Source organism: Pongo abelii, chromosome 12, assembly GCF_028885655.2.
Source record: "Pongo abelii isolate AG06213 chromosome 12, NHGRI_mPonAbe1-v2.0_pri, whole genome shotgun sequence".
Lineage (NCBI taxonomy): Eukaryota > Metazoa > Chordata > Mammalia > Primates > Hominidae > Pongo > Pongo abelii.
The window spans coordinates 22,669,754-22,690,058 of record NC_071997.2 but is presented as its reverse complement, the minus strand read 5'-3'; the positions used below and the strand labels follow the sequence as shown (position 1 = coordinate 22,690,058).

The window sequence follows — 20,305 nt, the reverse complement described above, 5'->3', positions numbered from 1 at the left end:
GTGCAATGGCATGATCTCGACTCGCCACAACCTCCGCCTCCCGAGTTCAAGTGATTCTTCTGCCTCAGCCTCCCGAGTACCTGGGATTACAGGCGTGTGCCACCACGCCCAGCTAATTTTGTATTTTTACTAGAGACAGGTTTTCTCCATGTTGGTCACGCTGGTCTCCCAACCTCAGGTGATCCGCCCACCTCGGCCTCCCAAAGTGTTGGGATTACAGGCATGAGCCACTGCACCCGGCCAAGAAGCCAGTTTTCTTTTCTTTTTTTTGAGACAGAGTCTTGCTCTGTCACCCAGGCTGGAGTGCAGTGGCGCAACCGCGGCCCACTGCAGCCTCTGCCTCCCGGGTTCCAGAGATTCTCCTGCCTTAGCCTCCTAGGTAGCTGGGATTACAGGCGCACGCCACCACACGCGGCTAATTTTTGTATTTTTAGTAGAGACGGGGTTTAGTAGAGACAGGTGTGAGCCACTGCACCCGGCCGCCAGTCTTAAAAATTTACAAACTGTATGATTCCATTTATGTGACATTCAGGAAAAGTCAAAAATATAGGAAAGGTAACAGAGCAGTGGTCACGGGTTGGGGTGGAAGAGGCATTTGACTGCAAAGGAGCAGTAAAAGGAATGTTGAAGGTGGTGGAGAGTGTATAGGTGAGGACTGGAGCTCCACCAACAGTGCTTTGAGATCAAATGGTGCACTAGAGCACTGAGCAGGAGAGAATATTCCCGGGGTAATGAATGTGCATTGTAACAAACAAGGGCCTCTGGATCAAGATCTGTCCCAAAGGACACAATGTAAGAGTAGGGAATTTCAGACACTGCAGCAGGCCCACAGGATGGGCATCAGGGAAAGGCAGTGGCCCTCAAGTTCATCTGAAGTAGTTCCATCTCTAGTTCTGTTGAGCCATCAATGAGATGAAAATCTTTTCTCATTTGTCCATCCCCTCACCTTTTTGGTTCAGAGCACCGAAGATGGAAAAGCTCCTATATCAGCCATGGTTCCCAGACAATGTCCCCCTGCGTGGAAGAGGGCTTTGCTTGCTGCGCCATCCTGGCCATCTGTGCCACTAGAAGTGCTGGCAGAAAAGTGAAACAGAGACTGCAAAAGCAGGAAAGGAGAATGGTCTCTTTGCCTTGATTTTGTAAGTTATTTTGTCTTTGCCTTGATTTTGTAAGTTATTTTGTCTTTGCCTTGATTTTGTAAGTTATTGTGTCCTGAACTACTAAATAGGGTTGATAAACCAATCTCTCTGTCCTCACAAGTGGCCCTTCTCTGGTTGAGGACTGCCTCCAGAAAACCACCGTTTTAATACTCAGACTGTGTCTTAGGCATTGGCACTGCTATAACAGAGTATCTTAAACTGGGTAATTTGTAAACAACACAAATTTGTTGTTCACAGTTTTGGAGGCTCAGAAATCCAGTATCAACGTGCCAGCCAGTTCAGGGGCTGGTGAGGGTACGTTTCTCATAGATGGCACCTTCTGTGTCCTCACATGGCAGGAGGAGCAAAGGGGGCTTAAGGCCCGTTTTTATTTTTATTTTATTTATTTATTTATTTAGTTTATTTTTTGAGACGGAGTCTTGCTCTGTCGCCCAGGCTGGAGTGCAGTGGCACGATCTTGGCTCACTACAACTTCTGCCTCTCAGGTTCAAGCAATTCTCCTGTCTCAGCCTCCTGAGTAGCTGGGATTACAGGCGTGCACCACCACGCCCAGCTAATTTTTTAGTATATTTTTGGTAGAGACAGGGTTTCACTATGTTGGCCAGGCTGGTCTCAAACTCCTGACCTCAAGTGATCCGCTCGCCTTGGCCTCCCAAGGTGCTGGGATTACAGATGTGAGCCACCGCGCCCGGTCTAAGGCCTGTTTTTAAAGGGCACTAATCTCATTCATGAGGACAGAGTCTTCCAAAGGCTCCACTTCTTAATACTATCACCTTGGGAGTTAGGTTTCAACATATGAATTTGAGGGGGACACATACATTCAGACCATAGCAGGCCGTTTCTCCATTTCTTCTGGGTCCTAAATGATATTTGTTTCTGTAGCAGGAGGGCGTTCAAAGACCTCTTTTGTTCTCCATCACCTTTCGCTGAATTCAAGGGCAGACGGAGAAAGGCAAGAGGCACGGGACAGTCTGTAGAAGCAGTATCTAGCAGTGAGTCCCCAGTATCTCCTAGGCAGGCCAGGAGAGCCTCCTGGAAATCCTCACTCAGCAGATCCAGGGTAGGACCGCGGCTTCTGTTGAATAGCCTTACATCGAGATATGCGGGTTGGGGGCGGTGGCTCACACCTGTAATCACAGCACTTTGGGAGGCTGAGGCGGGAGGATCATCTGAGGTCGGAATTCGAGACCAGCCTGGCTAACATAGTGAAACCCCGTCTCCACTAAAATACAACAAATTAGCTGGGCGTGGTGGCGGGAACCTGTAATCCCAGCTCCTACGGAGGCTGAGACACGAGAATTGCTTGTACCCAGAAGACACAGGTTGCGGTGAGCCGAGAGCGCGCCCCTGCACGCCAACCTGGGCGACAGAGCAAGACTGTCTCCCCCCTCCCCCCAAAAAACGAGAGAGATATGAGGCTCAGCTACCAAAGTCACGCGCGAGAGGGGAAATGCTTGTAGCTCCCGGCCCTTGGGGGAGAGCGAGGTGAAAGCCGGCGCGTGGCCGGCGCGCACGGCCCCTCCCAGCGGAGATCCTACAGGCGTCCGCGAGCCCCGCCTCTCCAGCCTCGCCGCGCCAGCACCCCGCCACCGGCGCTCGCTCTGAAGGGCCCGGCGGCGGCCGCGTCTGCGCAAGCTCGGGACGGCCTCGGGAGGCGGGGCTGGCGCGGGGCGGACGCGGGGCGGGGCCTGGTCCTGTGAGCGTTCGGAGACTGCGGGCGCGTAGACCTGTACTGGGCCCGCGCCCCGGCCCCTGACGGAGCTGGGCGTGTCCCTCCGAGTGCCCCCTGCTAGGGACTGTGCAGGCCGGAGCTAGGCAGGGACAGCGGGGCGAGCCGGGCTGATAGGGTCGGTCCCTGCTCCTGTGAGGCTCTCACCGAATCCCTGCTGTCTCCGGGCAGCTGAAGAGCGCTGGGCCCTCGCGTCGCTGGCGTGGCTGTGGCCGTGTCTCCTGGTGGTCTGAGCCCACTGCGCGTGTGGATCCACGTGGGAGCTGGGTTCCAGAGCCTCGTCCTGAGGCGGAGCCAAGCCGGGGGTAGGAAGCCGGACTTGGCGAGGGAAGAGCACGACCCCGGGCCAGTGCGCCGCGCCGGGCGCACCCGGGTTTGCCAGCCCTGCTCTGGGCCCTGCAGGTCCGCTGGCCCCGCCGCGCCTAGTAGGGATGCCTCGTGTCCCCCAGGCAGCCCCAGCCTGCGTCCCGCTGCCTGAACCCTCGGGAGGACCACAGGGCTGTGGCCGAAAGACAGAGATTTGGACCTAGTGAAAGGACGCCGCTCCTTAGCCCCAGCTATGGACTCCACAGCATCAGGTTTGGCTCTGGAGCGTGCAGAGGGCCAGGAGCCCTCATGGGAAGCTAGTACCAGGCCCGATATCAGGAGGACCCCGGGAAGAGGCCGGGGAATCCCACTGAAGGGTGAGGCTGTACTTCATCTGCCTTCCGTGTGGCGACATCTAACGTTCCAGACCCAGAAGGCTGAAGCCGCAGTCTCCTGGGTCTGGCAGGGGTCTCTAGATGCCCGTGGCGGAGGTGGAGGGGATGGCCACGGAAAATTGTCCCAATGGCCAGAGGAGAGAGAGGAGAGCAGAAGACGATCCGATCTCTTCCTGCTGCGGCAGGGAGAGGGCAAGCAAACCCAAGAGGGAGTGGCCCTTGGCCAGGGATCAGAGGACAATAGGGCCATTTGGAGCCTTGTCGTCCACCTCCTTAATCACCTCACTAATAAGGTTCTTCCAGTCGTTCTAGCTCAGCGGTGTCTAAGGTCAGCAGTGTACATGGTGGGCACTTCCTCTGAGCCCCTTCCCCCAATAGCTTTGGGGGCAGGGCAATCCAGGTGACCTAGGAGGTTTTAAGCCAGTCCTAAGTTTAGAACGTCCTGTCTCTCACCAGGTGGGCATTTTAATCCGACTGTTCATCCTTCAGTGCACGTGCTCAAGGACACATAACTGGCCAGTGGAAGAACTGGGCCCAGTCTGTGGGCCTCCCACCCCCTCTTTTTTCCTTTATACCCTTGCTAATCAGTGTGGCTCTGGGACCAGCAGAGGCATTGCCCAGAAGCTCTCTAGAATTGCAGACTCTGGGGCCCCACACATCCTCAAACAGGGTCTTAGCAAGTCTTGAGCCAGAGTTTAACAAGATCCTCAGGGATCCACACACACATGAAGCTTGAGGAATGCCGACATGTGCTATGCTTACACCCATGTTGTTAGCCTTAACTACTTCTCTGGCATGATTTCGGTTAGTTTTTTTGTTTGTTTTAAGGCTTTTATGAACAGTATGATGCAAAGCTTTATAATGAAGGAGCTCTCAAGTGTGTTGCAGAGACCTAACAGAGCTTGGGAACACCAGGGGCAGCTTCTCAGAAAGAGGTGGCCTCTGAGCTGGGTTCCCAAGGATGAGGGGAGAGGTGTAACTTCCTCCCTTTAAAGCCTCATAATCCTGCATGGCCTTGCCTTGGGTCTTGTGTAATTGTTAACCTGTAGGCTAGGTTTAAAGTTCCTTGAAGGTCTTTTCCATCTTTATATTTCCAAAAGTCCTAGGAGATGTCCTGCATACAGTGTGCCCAGTAAATAACTTCAGTGGTATGGCCAGACTGGTCACACTTCACTCACTTATAGACTGATGTGGGCTGTGGACAGGTGGGAGCCTCATGCAGCTGTGTACAGGGGCACTTCTCTCAATGTTTGAAGGCTAGAAGCTGCCTCTCAGATCCTTTTGATCCACTGGGGTCCTCAGGACAATGGAGGTGACATTCAGAGCTGTTCTGGGTCTCAGCTTGGGAAGTCTGAGAGCTGTGTGTGCCGGCAGGGTCAGCTTCCCTTATGTCTCCTTCTGCTTTCCCAGCTTCCCCTTCTCAGAATCCTGCTCTTCCTCCAGAGAGATTCCCAGGAGAAGAGGGAACAACCAATTCATTCCTGAAAGCCAGACCTTGGGTGAGTTGTGTTCTTAATTTTTCCTCAAATGCCTGAACGATGGTTAGCTTTGCCTACTTTTCACCAAAAAGTAGCCTCTTTGTTCACTAAGGGAACTGACCCAATGCTGTCTCTGCAGGAGGCTGAGCCCATCCAAGTGAATGATGGCTCCCTGCCCTGTCCGGGGTGTTCTCTTCTTGCTGTGCACCCACTCAGATCGTTTGGGCTTACTCTGGCATATTTCGGGAAAGAGCACTGTGGTGACCACCAGGTAATATGACAGCCCTGGCCTTGAAAGAGTGTCACAGCCACAGTGGGAGAGGACCCTGACACCCATCGCAGCCACCAGTAACAGGATGTGAACGGTTTGATGCCAAATGGAGTGGCACAGACAGGCCTTTCCATCGAGGTTCACGAAAAGGGGAATTGGCCTGTTCTGGAGAGGTTGGGAAAACTCATGGAGAACTGGGGACAAGCAGGTTTTAAGGGTATGGACAGGTGGGCAGGCTGTTTGAGGCTGGGTCCCTGTTCAGATGTTATCTCCCTGGATTAGGGAGGAGACACACTTAACTTTACTATTTACAGGCTGTGTGGCCTTGGATGAGTCACCTAACCTCTCTATGCATTGGTTTGCCACCAGTAACATGTTAAGCAGGCAGCAATAACGTGAAGACTATAATAATGTTAATGATGATGAAAATAGTTATTATTTATGGAGAACAAAACCTGTATCAGGAACTATTCTCTACAATTTACACATACTAATTCATTTTGTCTCTAAAACATTCCCATAAATGGTTACCATTTTGAAGAATGGTAACCGAAGTGTGGAGAGGTTAACTGAAGAAGTCAAGGCACAGAGAGAGAAAGTAACTTGCTCATGGTTATCTAGTTAGTGAGGAAGGGACCCCAATTTTACATCTAGACTGTCTGGCTCTGAGATCTTAACCACTCAATCATAGAGCCGCCTCATGTTGTTGTTAGAGTCCGCTGGCAGTTCCGCTGGCAGATAGTAACTGCCTAATCCTTGTTGGCATCAGGGATCGTGGTGACTGGCCCTCAAGGGGGATTCAGGTTTGTCTCTAGTGAGCTGGATGTGGAGGGGTACAAATGCCAGCCTCCGGGGTTTCCCAGCATCCAGGATAGGCATGGGATTCAGGCTTGATGATAGACACTGACATTTAACTTTCAAGCCAAAAGGGGGAACCCCCCTAGTAATGAATTTAATCAGTAAAGTTATAAATAGCATTTAAATTTTTTTGGCCCTGATGTACATCATTCAGAGGTTTATCAGAGCACTTAGGTGGGTTCAGTGTGGTAATGACAGCCCCACATCTCAATGGCTCGCAGTTAGAAAGAGTGTCTTTCTTCTTTCTGCTGTCTTTGTCAGTAGTGGGCTGACTGTGACTCTACTTCACACCCTCTTCTCTCTGAGCTTCAGGTTGAAGGGTCAACTCCCTCTGGGATATGCTCTTCTTGTATCAGAGGGAAAGAGCAGTGTGAGAACCCGGGGATGGCTCTTTGGGCTTCCACTCAGAAGCGGCACATGTGGCTTCTGCTCACAACCCCCTTGGCTGCTGCAGGTCCCGTGGCCAAGCCTAATGTTAATGAAGTGGGAAGTATTAGCCTCCTAGAGTGAGGATCCTAAAGGGAAGGGCAGGGATTACGTTAAGCAAATAATTCATCCATCACTGTATATTTTCTTACCCATAGATGTTCACTTCCCTCTCTCCTGCACACAAAATGCCCTCCAAGAGAAATAACCCAAGAGCTGCATCCAGTCAGAGCATCATGATCGAAGTCCTGGATGGCACAATAGTCTGGATGGAGATCCCGTGGGTCTGGATACCTACAAACTAAAAGGACAATTACCTGAATCCATATATCCAGTATACAATGAGCAATGGGGACAGGATGGCCATGGTAGACACTCCTTTGCAGGAGAGGGAAGCATGGGAAGAGTCAGTCCTGGGTCCATAACAGTCATGAAATTCCACTGGACAGACACTGTGAGGACCCTTGGTCTTGGGAGTGGGAAAGTCTGCAGGTTACACCCTGGTTCTGCTCCCTGGGTGGAGCTCCCCGGCCTAGTGTTTTCCTTGGCTGTTGGTTTTGCCCTTGGGAAGTTCCTTCCTTTTGATACCTCCTTGGTGTCATATGAAGATGATACTGGAGAATAAGCTTTCTTGGGGGCAAAGCAGCTTTTTCATCCTGCTGGAGTAGGTTGGTGGCCCAGGATTGTTTTAAATGCACCTCTAAAAAACTTAATCAGCTTTTTATGAATTTGTTTCCAGTTGGCTCCATGTGTCAGTGGTGTGACCCACAGTTCTTTTTGAAATATGCCCCTTTCTTTGGCCTTAATTGTGGAGTTTTTGGATTTCCTTGGGAAATCTATACTTTTTTCACTCAACAATTTGGTCCTACTGAAAGCCTTTACTGGGAGCTTTTTGAGATTACTGGGAGATTTACTGGGAGCCTTTTGAAATTACTCAGAGGTTTAAACAAAAAGGTTTGACAACCACATCCATGATTTGGTCCCTGATAATGGACTGAGTTTTAATTAGCCGTTGTCACGCAGAAGCTAATGTATATTGTCTTTGGCCAGTTGGAAATGAGAATTGGTTGTCTCCAACCCTGCAAGTCCTAGCATTTCTGGACATTTCCTATTGCCTTCCATTTTTGTTTTGCAAACCACAAACTCTTGAGCTCATTTTTTCTTGTAATATTTTGTCAAACTCAGCCAATAACAACCAACTCACACTACTAATGTTATGTTTCCAGCCTCTTCTCATAACATCGCAAGCTCATGCTTTCATTGTTCATCTTTCAAGTTATTGAAGGCAATAGTTTCATCAAACAGTTCACCACCAAATTACATGGGTTGCCACCTTGCGAATAAGTTTCTTCACTGCCTGGCCTGGATGCCGGTGTCATCTATTTTTGGCTTTTTGTTATGGCAGAACTCCACTTTGAGTACCAGTTTTTTAAGGAGTCAGTATAGGCTAGTTATGCCATGATAGCAACAGCAAACCCTTAGAGACTTACGCCATGAAAGGCTCCCTCTTGCCCATGTTACGTGACATCTGTGGCTTTGCCCACATCTTCACTCATATCATTTGCCATTCTCAAGGCAGACAGGAAAGGACAACTGCAGAACCCCCACTGGCTCTGAAGGCTTTTGCTCACCTGTAGCTCATGTCTTTCACGTTCAGTTTGAGAAAGCAGATGACAGCGCCCCACCTGGGGCCGGGGGAGGCAGAAGCTCAATTCTTTAGGGAGGGCCAGTGGATATTTTGGACAAATAATATAACCTATCAAAAGAGATCACTATAGTAGTGAATTTTTCATGTTTGATTATTTTGGATGATTTTTATATTATAAAATTGTTACTTCAGCTTTTCTGTGGAATCAGTATCTAGATGGGATGTGATTTTTAAATACTTTGGGGTAAAAGTAACAGGAATTTATAGTACTTTCACCTATTTTGCTCTTTAGTGGATTGCCATACAATATAAGCTAAATGGGAGGTGTTCTAATTACTGAGATTGAAGGTGACAGGATAGTTCTGGCCAGGACCTATACAATAATTATGCTTTATAATGGTGACGTGGGATCCAGGGTTTCATGCTCAGCTTTATAAACTTAGGAACTGAGTAATGATTAGGCTTTGGGGGAAAGTATCATGCTAGTCAAACTCACAAAACTTATTGTTTCATCATAAAGCCACTTGTGATTTCCTTTTGCTGAACTGTGTGCTGGCAGGCAGGTGGAGGATAAATTATCATAAGCCCCAGATTACTTGATTTGGCCTTATTGTTGTTAAAATCATAGGTCACAAGTTTCAAAAATACTTTATTAGAAAACTGTTGATCCTTGTGCATTTGAGAATGCAAAGCATATTCATCTGTTAATTCTAATTGATTCCAATTAAATGTAACTAGATTGAGAATAAAACCTTTTGACAAATGAGGAAATGTATTACATTTACCTCCACCTAAGAAGAATGTCTCTGTAGGCCTGATTCACCTGAGACCCTGGTTATATTTCCTAGCAGTTTTCATACTGATAAGCATGTAAGTGGACATTGGGTGGGATACCAAGTAGTAAGGACGGTACAATCCCTGGAGCAGCTTAAAATATTTTTGAGATAACAAAACCCACAACTCTGTGGGCACTGGGATAGCTGCTGGGCACTCAGAATCCTTCTTGCACATCCTGAGGTTCTCCTTAGATGCCTGCCTGCTTTTCTCCCCAGGGCCATGAGGGTGCTCCTTCAGAGTACAGGAGTGTCTTCTGTGTTTCAGGACCTGATGACATTTGAAGATGTGGCTGTGGAATTCACCCAGTGGGAGTGGGGGCAGCTGAACCCTGCTCAGAAGGACCTCTACAGGGAGGTTATGCTGGAGAACTTCAGGAACCTGGCCTTTCTGGGTGAGCACAAGGCCTCCAAAGCCCAAAGCCTGCCCAGCAGGACTTCTTGATTTCCTTGATGTTTAAGAGCTAGTGGTGTTTGGGCCGGTTGGCTGAGTTTTGCCCTGGGTTTCCTTGGGAAGTCTGGAATCAGACATTTACATTCTCTTTGGGGCCCAATGATACAGTATTTCTGTTCCTAGTTCTAGGAAACATCCAGCTACTTACGGAGTTGAAATAGGAAGTTACCTGGCTGTGTTCCTGACTTTTCACAATGCCTGTTCTCTGTAGGCTTTCCATGCCTACAGTATTTCTCCACCTTGAAGATGAATATCCAAAGACTTGGCCACTGGCACACACAACCAAAATCCTTTTCCTTCTCTACCGTCAGGGCTTCTAGTATCCAAACCATATGTGATCTGCCAGTTGGAGGAAAGGGGCGAGCCCTTCATGGTGGAGAGAGAAATCTCAACAGGAGCCCACTCAGGTGAGTGAGTGAGAGCATTGCATATGATAAGGCCCAGCTGGGGTGGGAGGTAGCCCAGAGCCTGTGGTCAGGGTGCTGTCCTTTCAGAAGATGAGGTCACTTGGCAGGAGCCCTCAACTCTGGTATGTTGAATTTTGTAATTATTTCTGGTGTCAGGAGAGGAGATGTTCCTTTGCTTTTCTAGTCTTTATGCTTTGTTTGGTTCCCATCTCTGCCCATGCCTTCTGGGTTATTGGTGCCACGCAGCATCAATAGATGTCTCATAGTCAATGTTAGATGGATTAACAATCATATGGGGCCAGGCAATCCTAGATCAGCAGAGTTAAGGGAGTTAGTGAGAGATCAAACAGAAGAGTTGAGCACCCCAGAAATGAAGCGGTTACAGGCAAGGACAGACAGATGTCAGGAAGATCCAGGTGAGGACACTTCAAGCTTGATTAAGCTGAGTCTCAAAAAAAGTGGTTCCAGGAACAAAGACTACTCCTTGACAGCTGTTCACAGCATCCCTTTGAGACCTTTGATTCTTAGGTGACTTGAGAGTACCTGGTAGGCTATATGCCTTGGGGCAGAATTCTTGACTCAAAGCTTTCCTGACTGCCATGTATAACCCAAGCACACTGGAGGCACGTGACAGTCTATGCCAGTTCATTTCCATGAGCCAGAATCTTACCCATGGCCAGAGCTGAAGCTCAAGAAAGTGGTGCTAAATTCCTGAGAGGATAGGCTGGGTTATGACAGAGAGGGAAGATGCTGATGTCCTCTGTACTGGTACTTACTTGATCTTTTTTCCTTCCGAAATGAGATCAAGGGTCTGACATCTGGATCTAGTCATCTGTTTATTTAACAATGGTATATGAGCATGGCTATGTTTCAGAATGTCCCAGGGAGCTTGTTAAACATTTGGGTTCCCAGGAGCCACACAAGACCTATTGACTCAGAAACTCTGACTGGCCCCTGGGACCACTGGTTAGGCATTACCAGTCATTTCCTTCTTCAAAAGTGTGCTTGTTATTATTATTTTATTAATTTTCCACTGTGGCTGAAACAGAGTAGCACAAACTTGGTGGCTTTAAACAACACAAACTCATGTCATAGTTCGTAGGTCAGAAGTCTGGCACGTGTATCACATGGTTCCAACCAAGATGTCCACAGGGCTGTGTACCTTTCTGGAGTGGCTGGGCACCTTTTTCTTTTCATTTGGGTTGTTGGCAGAACCAATACCTTGCAGTTATAAAACCGAGGTCCTTGTTTTCTTGCTGGCTATGAACAGATGGATGTTCCCAGCTTCTAGAGACTGCCAGATTACTTGGCTGAAAGTGCCCCTCCTCCATCTTCAAAGCCAGCAATGGCTTACACATCTTTCTGCCCAGCCAGGAAATGCTCTCCGATTTTAAGCGCTCATGATTAGATTTGACCTATTTAAATAATCCAGGTCCCCATCTCCAGGTCTGTACCGTTAATCACATCTGCAAAGTCCCTTTTGTCATATAAGGTAACCCACTCACAGGTTCTTGTGATTAGGACACAGGCATCTTTAGGGGAGAGTTTCTCTTCCTATCATAATTATATAGAGTAATATGATACATGTTATATGTATATGTGCATAATATATAATAATATAGGGTGTGCACTAAGGTGTTAAAGGAATACTTCGTGGAGGACATGAGCTTGTCCCTGAAAGGTATGCAAAGTCTTAAAGAAAGAGAATGGTGAGAGGGGCAGTGGATATATGGGAAACAGGAAGGCAGCCAGTTTCTGTGCTCAAGGCACTTGCTGAAAAAGAGGACAGGACCTGGTAAAGTATTATAGAGCTATAGTGAAAGATTAAGGGTTTATCCTGTAGGCACTGGAGAGCCTTTGGAAGATTAAGACTGGGAAGACCTTAAGGAAATGGGCATTTGGAAAAGAAGAAAGTGAAGGGTTTCAGGAAACCTGGAGGTAGGAAGACTGGGTAGAATTCTGTTACAATTATGTAGGCCTGAAGAAATTGTGAGAATATAGAATCTGTACCTGGGTGACTTACAATCCTATACTTGGTTTATTGATTTTTGTCCCCATCCCTTAAACTTAGTCTATTTCCTTGTCACCCTTCCTACCCTCCTCTCATCTTTAGTCTTTGGACTTACCTTGTGTACTGGAATCTAAACACATATATCTCAGATTTTCTTAATCTCCAGTCATCTGCTCATAACTCATTCTCGATACTCCAAAACCATCTTCAGACATAAGCCATTATTGGAAAAATCTGTACGTCCCTTTTAGGTGTTATTTTAAAGGTTAATTATTTCACATTCATTATTGGGAGCTTGGTTTTCTTGCTACATAGGACATTCTACATACTAGAATGTCGTCTTCTTCTTTTTTTTTTTTTTTTTAACAGACTGGGAGAGAAGGTCTAAATCCAAGGAATCAATGCCAAGTTGGGGAATTTCCAAAGAAGAATTATTCCAGGTAGTATCAGTGGAAAAACATATTCAAGATGTGCTGCAGTTCTCCAAGTTTAAAGCAGCCTGCAGTTGTGATGGCCAGTTAGAGATGCAGCAGATAAAACAGGAGAGATACCTGAAACAAATGTCAACCACTCACAAATCTGCCACCACCCTTAGCAGAGATTATAAATGGAATGGATTTGGGAGAAGCTTAGGTTTAAGATCAGTCCTTGTTAACCAACACAGCGTTCTCATGGGAGAAGGATCTTATAAATGTGATACAGAATTCAGGCAGACTTTAGGGGGAAACAGCTCTCAGAGAACCCATCCAGAGAAGAAATCTTTTAACTGTAATGAATGTGGGAAGTCCTTTCACTTCCAGTCAGAACTTAGGCGCCATCAGCGATGTCACACTGGAGAAAAGCCCTATGAATGCAGTGACTGTGGAAGAGCCTTTGGTCATATTTCATCCCTTATTAAACATCAAAGAACTCATACTGGAGAAAAGCCCTATGAATGCAGTGAATGTGGGAGAGCCTTCAGCCAGAGTTCGTCTCTTGTTCTGCACTATAGATTTCACACTGGAGAGAAACCCTACAAATGTAATGAATGTGGACGAGCTTTTGGTCACACTTCATCCCTTATTAAGCATCAGAGGACTCATACTGGAGAAAAGCCCTATGAATGCAGGGAATGTGGGAGAACCTTCAGCCAGAGCTCATCACTCATTGTGCATTACAGATTTCATACTGGAGAGAAACCTTACAAATGTAATAAATGTGGGAGAGCCTTCAGCCAGAGTTCATCTCTCACTCAACATTACAGATTTCACACTGGAGAGAAACCCTACAAATGTAATGAGTGTGGAAGGGCCTTTGCTCATACTGCATCCCTTATTAAACATCAGAGAAGTCATGCTGGGAAAAAACTCCTATAAATTCAGTGAATATAGACGGGCTTTCAGCTGGAGTGCAGACATCACCAGAACTTAAGGAATTCATATCAGAGAGAGATCCTAAAGGTGTAATGTATGTGGGAAGACCACATCTTTTCCACATCAGGCAATAATTACTAAAGAGAATCCCTATCAATGTCAAGAGGGGGTGGGCTTCCCCTCTCTTACCAAACACGAGAGAATCCATACTAGTGAGAAACCACGTGAATGTAATGAATGTGGGAAGGCTTCGATCAGAGGATGCATATTATTCAGCATCAGACAGCCAACACTGGGGAGGAGCCTTATCAATGCAGTGAGTGTGGCAAGCCTTCAGTTACATACTGATTCTTTAAGAAAATCAGATAACTTGTAGTGGAGAGAAATTCTACTAGTGTGGTAAGTATGGAAAAATCTTCAGTTGTATCTCTTCCTTTACTAAGCATCAAGAACACATACTAGAGAGAGGCCCTATGAAAGAAGGAAATAGAGGAAGGCCTTCAGTCAGAGCTCATCCCTTATTAAGCATCAGAAAATTCATACCTGAGAAAAACCTGTGAATGTGGGCAATGTGGGAGAGCCTTCAGCCAAACCTCATTGCTTTATAAACCCCTTAGAACTCTCCCTACTAGCTGGAAACTCTGGTGATGTGATGAGTGTGGGAAAGGCTTTGGTGGATGTTCCACCAAAACACGTTAGAGAATTTGTACATTAGAGAATTTGTGCTAGAGCAACTCTTCAAATTTAGTGAAACTAGGAAAATGCACTAGTATAGTTCAAGCCTCAGTATTCATCTCAAAGAGAAACCTTGGGAACATGATGAATGTGAGGAAAGTTCCTTTCCAACTTGAGATGTATAAAACTAGAGCTGAAAAGAAGCTGAGAAATCACCTTGTCTGGTGATTTTCTGCCTGGTGGGGCCATTTGTATAACCACACTTACGCACTGCCTCCTCATGCTGTTACTGACGGGGCAGGGTGTCCTGCGTGGGCGCAGAAGATGGAGGCTGAGAAAGGTAGACAGCTACCCATGATCTAGCCCAGTCGTATTTTAGAGCTAATAAAACTGATGTTCAGAAAGTGACATGCCTTGGCCTATAGTCCTAACTGGGCTGGGCCTCTTTCCTGTGGTTCACAGCTGTAGTATGGAGATTAATAGACTGGACCTTTCCAGTACAACACCTGCATGCACTTCTTTCTCTGTAGCACATGTTACCTTTCTTTGTGAGGCAATGGAGTGGTTTAGGATTGAGCAAAAAGCAATTTTCATTACATCTTTATGATAATAGATTTAGAATTTTTGAAATGAAATGAAACCTTGTTTAAACATTAAAATTACTAAAATAGGCCAGGCGCGGTGGCTCACGCCTGTAATCCCAGCACTTTGAGAGGCCGAGGCGGCAGATCGCAAGGTCAGGAGATCGAGACCATCCTGGCTAACAGGTGAAACCCTGTCTCTACTAAAAATACAAAAAAATTAACCAGGCGTGGTGGCGGGCGCCTGTAGTCCCAGCTACTGGGAAGGCTGAGGCAGGAGAATGGCGTGAATCCGGGAGGTGGAGCTTGCAGTCAGCCAAGATGGCGCCACTGCACTCCAGCCTGGGAGACAGAGTGAGACTCCGTCTCAAAAAAAAAAAAAAAAAAAAAAACACTAACATATGGGTATTATACACAATCTAGATCTCAAAAACATGATTCTAAGTGAAAGAAGGCAGATGCCAGAGACCACGTATTTTCTAGTACCATTTTAGGAAATGTCCAGAAATGGCAGATCTTCAGAAACAAAGTAACTGCAAATGTTACAAGGAATCTTTTTGGGGTGACGAAAATGTTCTAAAACTAGATGGTGGTGATGGTTGAACAATTTGGTAACTTCACTAAAAATCATCGAATTGTTCACTTCATGTGGGCAGATATTATGGTAAATATACCTCAATAAAATCGTTTTTCAAAATCAAATTTACACATATACCAACCATTGCTAAACAAATATTCCTGTTTTGTTTGTTACTTCAAGCCATCTGTGCATTTTTGGTATCACTTCTTACTTTCTATAACAGTTACCCCTACATTTACTGGGTCTCAGAACCTTGTCAGGCTCTTCTTTAAAGTTCCTACCATGTTGGCTCTGTAACTCAGGTGGAGAAGCCTAGACCAGGAGCTGGTATAGACCAAAGGATACTTGCCTAATAAGGATTAGCTTATACTGAGGAAAATCCTGTAAGTATTTAAAGTCCAGATGAGGAAGTTGAGCCCAGAATTCAGGGAACCAGCTCAAAGTGGGCCCATGCAGACAGGCTGGGTCTAGAGTCCACAAGGTTGGCCAGGGCAGGTAGGATGCACAGGAGGCATCTGGATCTGGAAGTACTTGGACAGCTGAGGTCAAGATGCAAGTCTTGGAGCCTAAAAATCACACAGAAATTTCTTCCTGGACAGCCAAGGTTTACAGGAGCAGAAATAGCAAATATTTTCTTGCTCCATCTCTCCCTTTTTTCCCAGTGCCCTTTTCTGTACCTACCCAGATCACTTTATACCTAGACATCTGTCACAATTTTGTAACTGGTCTTCATCCAAAATCTGTCTCCTCTTCTCATGTATCCTTGCCATATTAACCATACTCATCAGTTTGAACCCAGTGTCCTGCCCTCTAAAAATCCTTTGCACTGCCTAAAGGATAAATCCTTACCCCCGTGTGTGGTATATAATGCCCTCTTTAGGCTACTCCAACCTCCTGCTGCTCCTGACAGAAGCCTCTATTGCACACAAACGCTCTCTTGTCATCCCTCAGACATGCCTTTCCACATCTCAGCCTGTAAACCTTTACCTTAGCCATTCTATCAGCCTGGGGCACCTTCTCTACCTACCTAAAGCCTACATAATCAGTCAGAAACCTGTGTTAATTTCCCTTCCTTGGAGAGGTGTTCTCTTGAAAACTGATATAAAGTCATATCTTACCATTTGTAATATAAACATATTTGTTTGCGTAAGTTTTTAAAAATGGACAATATTTAGACTTGTGGTAAATCTTATCACTGTCTTGATCTATTTAAATAATTTTTTATCACTTTACCACTTTCTTATTTCCTGAACCAGATGACAACGGAAAAAGTCAAATGGTAGAATATTTTAGGAGATTTATTCTGAGATAAATATGAGTGACCTGTAGGCACAGTTGACCAGCATTTGCCTTAAAACAGAGACCTTAAGACTAACAAAAACAGACTCTTTGTAGCAATAACAACATGACAGTAAGTCCTGAGAGAAATCAAAGTGTTTTACGCCAAAATAGATTTCTTTTAAGTCTGTTAAGAAACAAGTCTGACACAGCCCCAGGAGATCCTGAGAGCATGTGCCCAAGGTGGCTCTTGTCAGGAGCAGCAGCAGGTTGGGGCAGCCTGAAGAGGACATTATATACCAAACACGGGACTGAGGATTTATCTTGTGGGAAGTGCAAAGGATTTTTGGAGGGCAGGACACTGGGTTCAAACTGACGAGTATGGTTAACATGGCAAGGATACGTGAGAGGAAGAGACAATTGTGCTGTCAGGCTACAGCTTGGTTTCATGCATTTTTACATTTTAGCGGAATGTAAGACATCAATACATGTAAGATTTACATTGGTTCGATAGAGAAAGGCAGGACAACTTGAAGCTGGTGAGAAAGGGACAGGGACAGAGGGAGGGCCTTCCAGGTTATAGGTGGATTCAAAGATTTTCTGATTGGCAGTGGGTTTATCCAAAGATCTGGAATCAATAAAAGGGAATGTCTGGGTTAAGATAAGGTATTGTGGAGACCAAGGTTCTTACTGTGAGGTGAAGCCAGAAGGTAGCAGGCTTCAGAGAGAATAGATTGTAAATGTTTCTTATCAGACTTAAGAGAAATTTGTTTTAGGATAAAATACTTAGATTTCTCTCAGGGCCTGTTATCTGTCATGTTATCTTATTGCTACAAAGAGTCTGTTTTTGTCAGTCTTAAGGTCTCTGTTTTAATGTTAATGCTGGTCCACTGTGCCTGAATTCCAAAGACAGGAAGGTATAATGAGGTATGTCTGACCACCCATTCCCATCATGGCCTGAGCTAGTGTTTCAGGTTTACTTTAGAATGCTCTTGGCCAAGCGGAAGGGTCAGTTCAGTTGGTTGTGTGCTTAGAATTTTATTTTTGACTTACACAGACCATCAGCTGCTTCGTGTCACATCTCATGCTTCTCTTGTGTTGCCCAGTTTTCTCAGTGCTTCCGACTGCATGTTTTTGTACTATATGAAAAGCCTTCTTTCTAGAAGACTACCAATTAAATATTTCTTTAGAAAAATGTAATATTGCTTACTGTAGTTATTTTTCAAATTCAAATATAGATTAGCACTGTTCCATCTTTTAGGGATAGATTAGGGTGTGTGTGTGTGTATGTGTGTGTGTGTGTGTGGTTACATAGAAATTCAGTGTTATTTTGTAGCACTGTGATGACTTCTGATAACAATTACCCAGAGTTAAGCCAAATTTCATGTGTTAAGGACACAGTAGCCCACAAGACTGCCCTCACTTCAGATAACAGCCATGAATTTGGGAGTTCCCAGGCTACCTTTACTTATAACCAATTGGCTACAAATTCAGGAATTCTCATGATCCCTGCAGGTTGATAACTTTCTAGAATGTATATCAGAACTCAGGAGAGCACTATATTTATGATGACAATTATAGAAAAAGGATACAAACCAGAACCAGCCCAAGGATGAGATGCATAGGGAAGAGTATAGGAGTACCCCAAATGCAAAGCTTCTGTCTCCCCAGCAGCATGTTACCCTGCTGGCACACTGATGTGTGACAATGCACAGAGAAATGCCTACCATGGAAGCTCATATGAGTTTTGGTGTCCAGAGTTTTTATTGGGGTTTTATTACATAATCATGAATGATTGAATCATTGACCTCACAGTTGAACTCAATCACCAGCTCACCCTCCTCTCCCTAGAGGTTTGGCTGATATTACATGGCTGAAAGCCCCAACTCTAATTACATGCTTGGTATTTCTGGCACGACCAGCAGCCATCCTGCTATCTCATTAGCATAAAGTGGAGACCAACTGTGAGTCACCTCTTTAGCATAAACTATCAGAAAATGCGGGGGTCTGTCCCCGCAGACCCTGACCCAACAATGGATGAATAAAGTACACTGACACACAGATACTCTGCTTTGCCAGTCCAGCTGAGTGTCTGGGCTGCTTACAGACTCCAAGCAGAGTGCTATCAATGGTTGGGACCGCTGCCCTGACCAGCTAGTGAGACTTGCATTTATTCAGTAAAGATTAATTGACAGAGGCTTGAGTCAACACCACTAGATGGTAATTGACACTGTGGACTTCCCAAGTAGAAAGCACTTAAGCACCCACTGTAAATCAAAGGTTAGTCTTAGGACCACATGAATAAACAAACTAGTTAGGTAAACTCCCCACATTCCTTTCTTTCTACTTTAATTTATTTAACTAAGAGGACAAGGCTGCCTTCAGCCAAGTTTATTACTGGAGCAAGCCCTCCAGGCCTTCCAAGAAGATTTGCATCATATAATTTTCCCCACCATCCTGACTGAACCCCCACAAGATGTGGCCCACCATGAATAGTAAAAGGCACTTCTATCCCTCAGGAAATTCCAATGATCTAGAGGTTATTTCCCAGGAACTAGGGATAAAGTCCAGCCAAGTTCTTTATTTTTATTTTATTTATTTTGAGACAGAGTTTCACTCTTGTTGCCCAGGCTGGAGTGCAATGCACAATCTCGGCACTGCAACTTCTGCCTCCCGGGTTCAAGCAATTCTCCTGCCTCAGCCTCCTGAGTAGCTGGGATTACAGGCATGCACCACCATGCCCGGCTAATTTTCTGTTTTTAATAGAGACGGGTTTCTCCGTGTTGGTCAGGCTGGTCTTGAACTCCTGACCTCAGGTGATTCACCCACCTCGGCCTCCCAAAGTGCTGGGATTACAGATGTGAGCCACCACACTTGGCCCAAATTCTTTATTACACAAGCACACACCCTCAAACAAATCAACATGAAAATGATTCAATTATTATTCAAATAAGTCACAAACACTAAGACTGTCAAGGACTTCCCTTTTGATCATTCTCTTTGTTGAGAAAGATTGACCAGTTCAGAGAAGGCAAGAGATCCAGATCTTCACCACTTGGAGATTGTTCAGTTGTCTCTGTAGTAAACTGTACCAGGATATCTTCTTGATCTTTTTGTTCTATCATTATGGCAATCATCTGATTGAGCAAAGAAGTGCTTTCTTTAAGGTGATGTATAGCTTATTCTACCATGTCTGTTTCATTAATCCAAGTAGAGAAAGAAGTAGTAGCAATGACACAGATGCTACCATGATTAGCCAACAAATAATCCTAGCAATGCAATTGTCCATCACAACTTGTGCCAGTAAGTTGAGACAGATCTGTATTCCATCTAGGGAAGAGGTGGTGTCATTCATAACTTCGGCCAGAGTTAGTGATAGGTCTTTTTCAGTCTTTTTATTTCCCACCATTGGAACACTGCTCTGTTCACATAAACAGTAAGTAAGCAATTCCTCAAGTAGAGTGCCTGAATAATCACGGGTGATCTCATTTGGAGCTCCTGCCTGAGTTGGAATTTCCAGCATTGGTGACTAGAGTTAGGATTTCAATACACAGGCAGGTCTTGTAATACTATTCCTTAATCTGGGGAAAATAAGATTAGATGTCCTGGGAAAAATGAAGTGAACCTGGTAGGGGCACATAAAACTCCAGAAAAAAAGGGAGTTGTTTCATGGCTCGAAATTGGAACAAAGGCCTTACATTAACTGTGTTACAAATTTGGATTCCTATTAATGTCTCTTCCAAGTGATAAGTAACTAACTCATCACCCTATGAAGTTCATTGGATTCAAATTTAGAATTACCTGGAGTCAGATCAATATACTATCATAATTGGTTCTTTTTCTGGGAGAGGACACTAGTAAAA

At 45.5% G+C, this 20,305-nt stretch overlaps 1 protein-coding gene across 2 annotated transcripts; it reads left to right on the top strand.

Moving 5' to 3' along the window:
* The first annotated feature begins 2,826 nt into the window (after positions 1–2,826).
* On the top strand, positions 2,827–14,671 carry ZNF514 (zinc finger protein 514). 2 transcript variants are annotated; one of them, XM_002811634.6, is made up of 5 exons: positions 2,827–3,572; positions 5,001–5,089; positions 9,373–9,499; positions 9,870–9,965; positions 12,346–14,671. In XM_002811634.6, the coding sequence occupies exons 1-5, from the start codon at positions 3,449–3,451 to the stop codon at positions 13,329–13,331; spliced, it is 1,422 nt and encodes a 473-aa protein (XP_002811680.2). In that variant the 5' UTR covers positions 2,827–3,448; the 3' UTR covers positions 13,332–14,671. The 2 variants fall into 2 exon arrangements, with proteins under 2 accessions (XP_002811680.2, XP_063569577.1); XM_063713507.1 differs by having other exon boundaries at positions 2,828–3,467.
* The last annotated feature ends 5,634 nt before the right edge of the window (positions 14,672–20,305 follow it).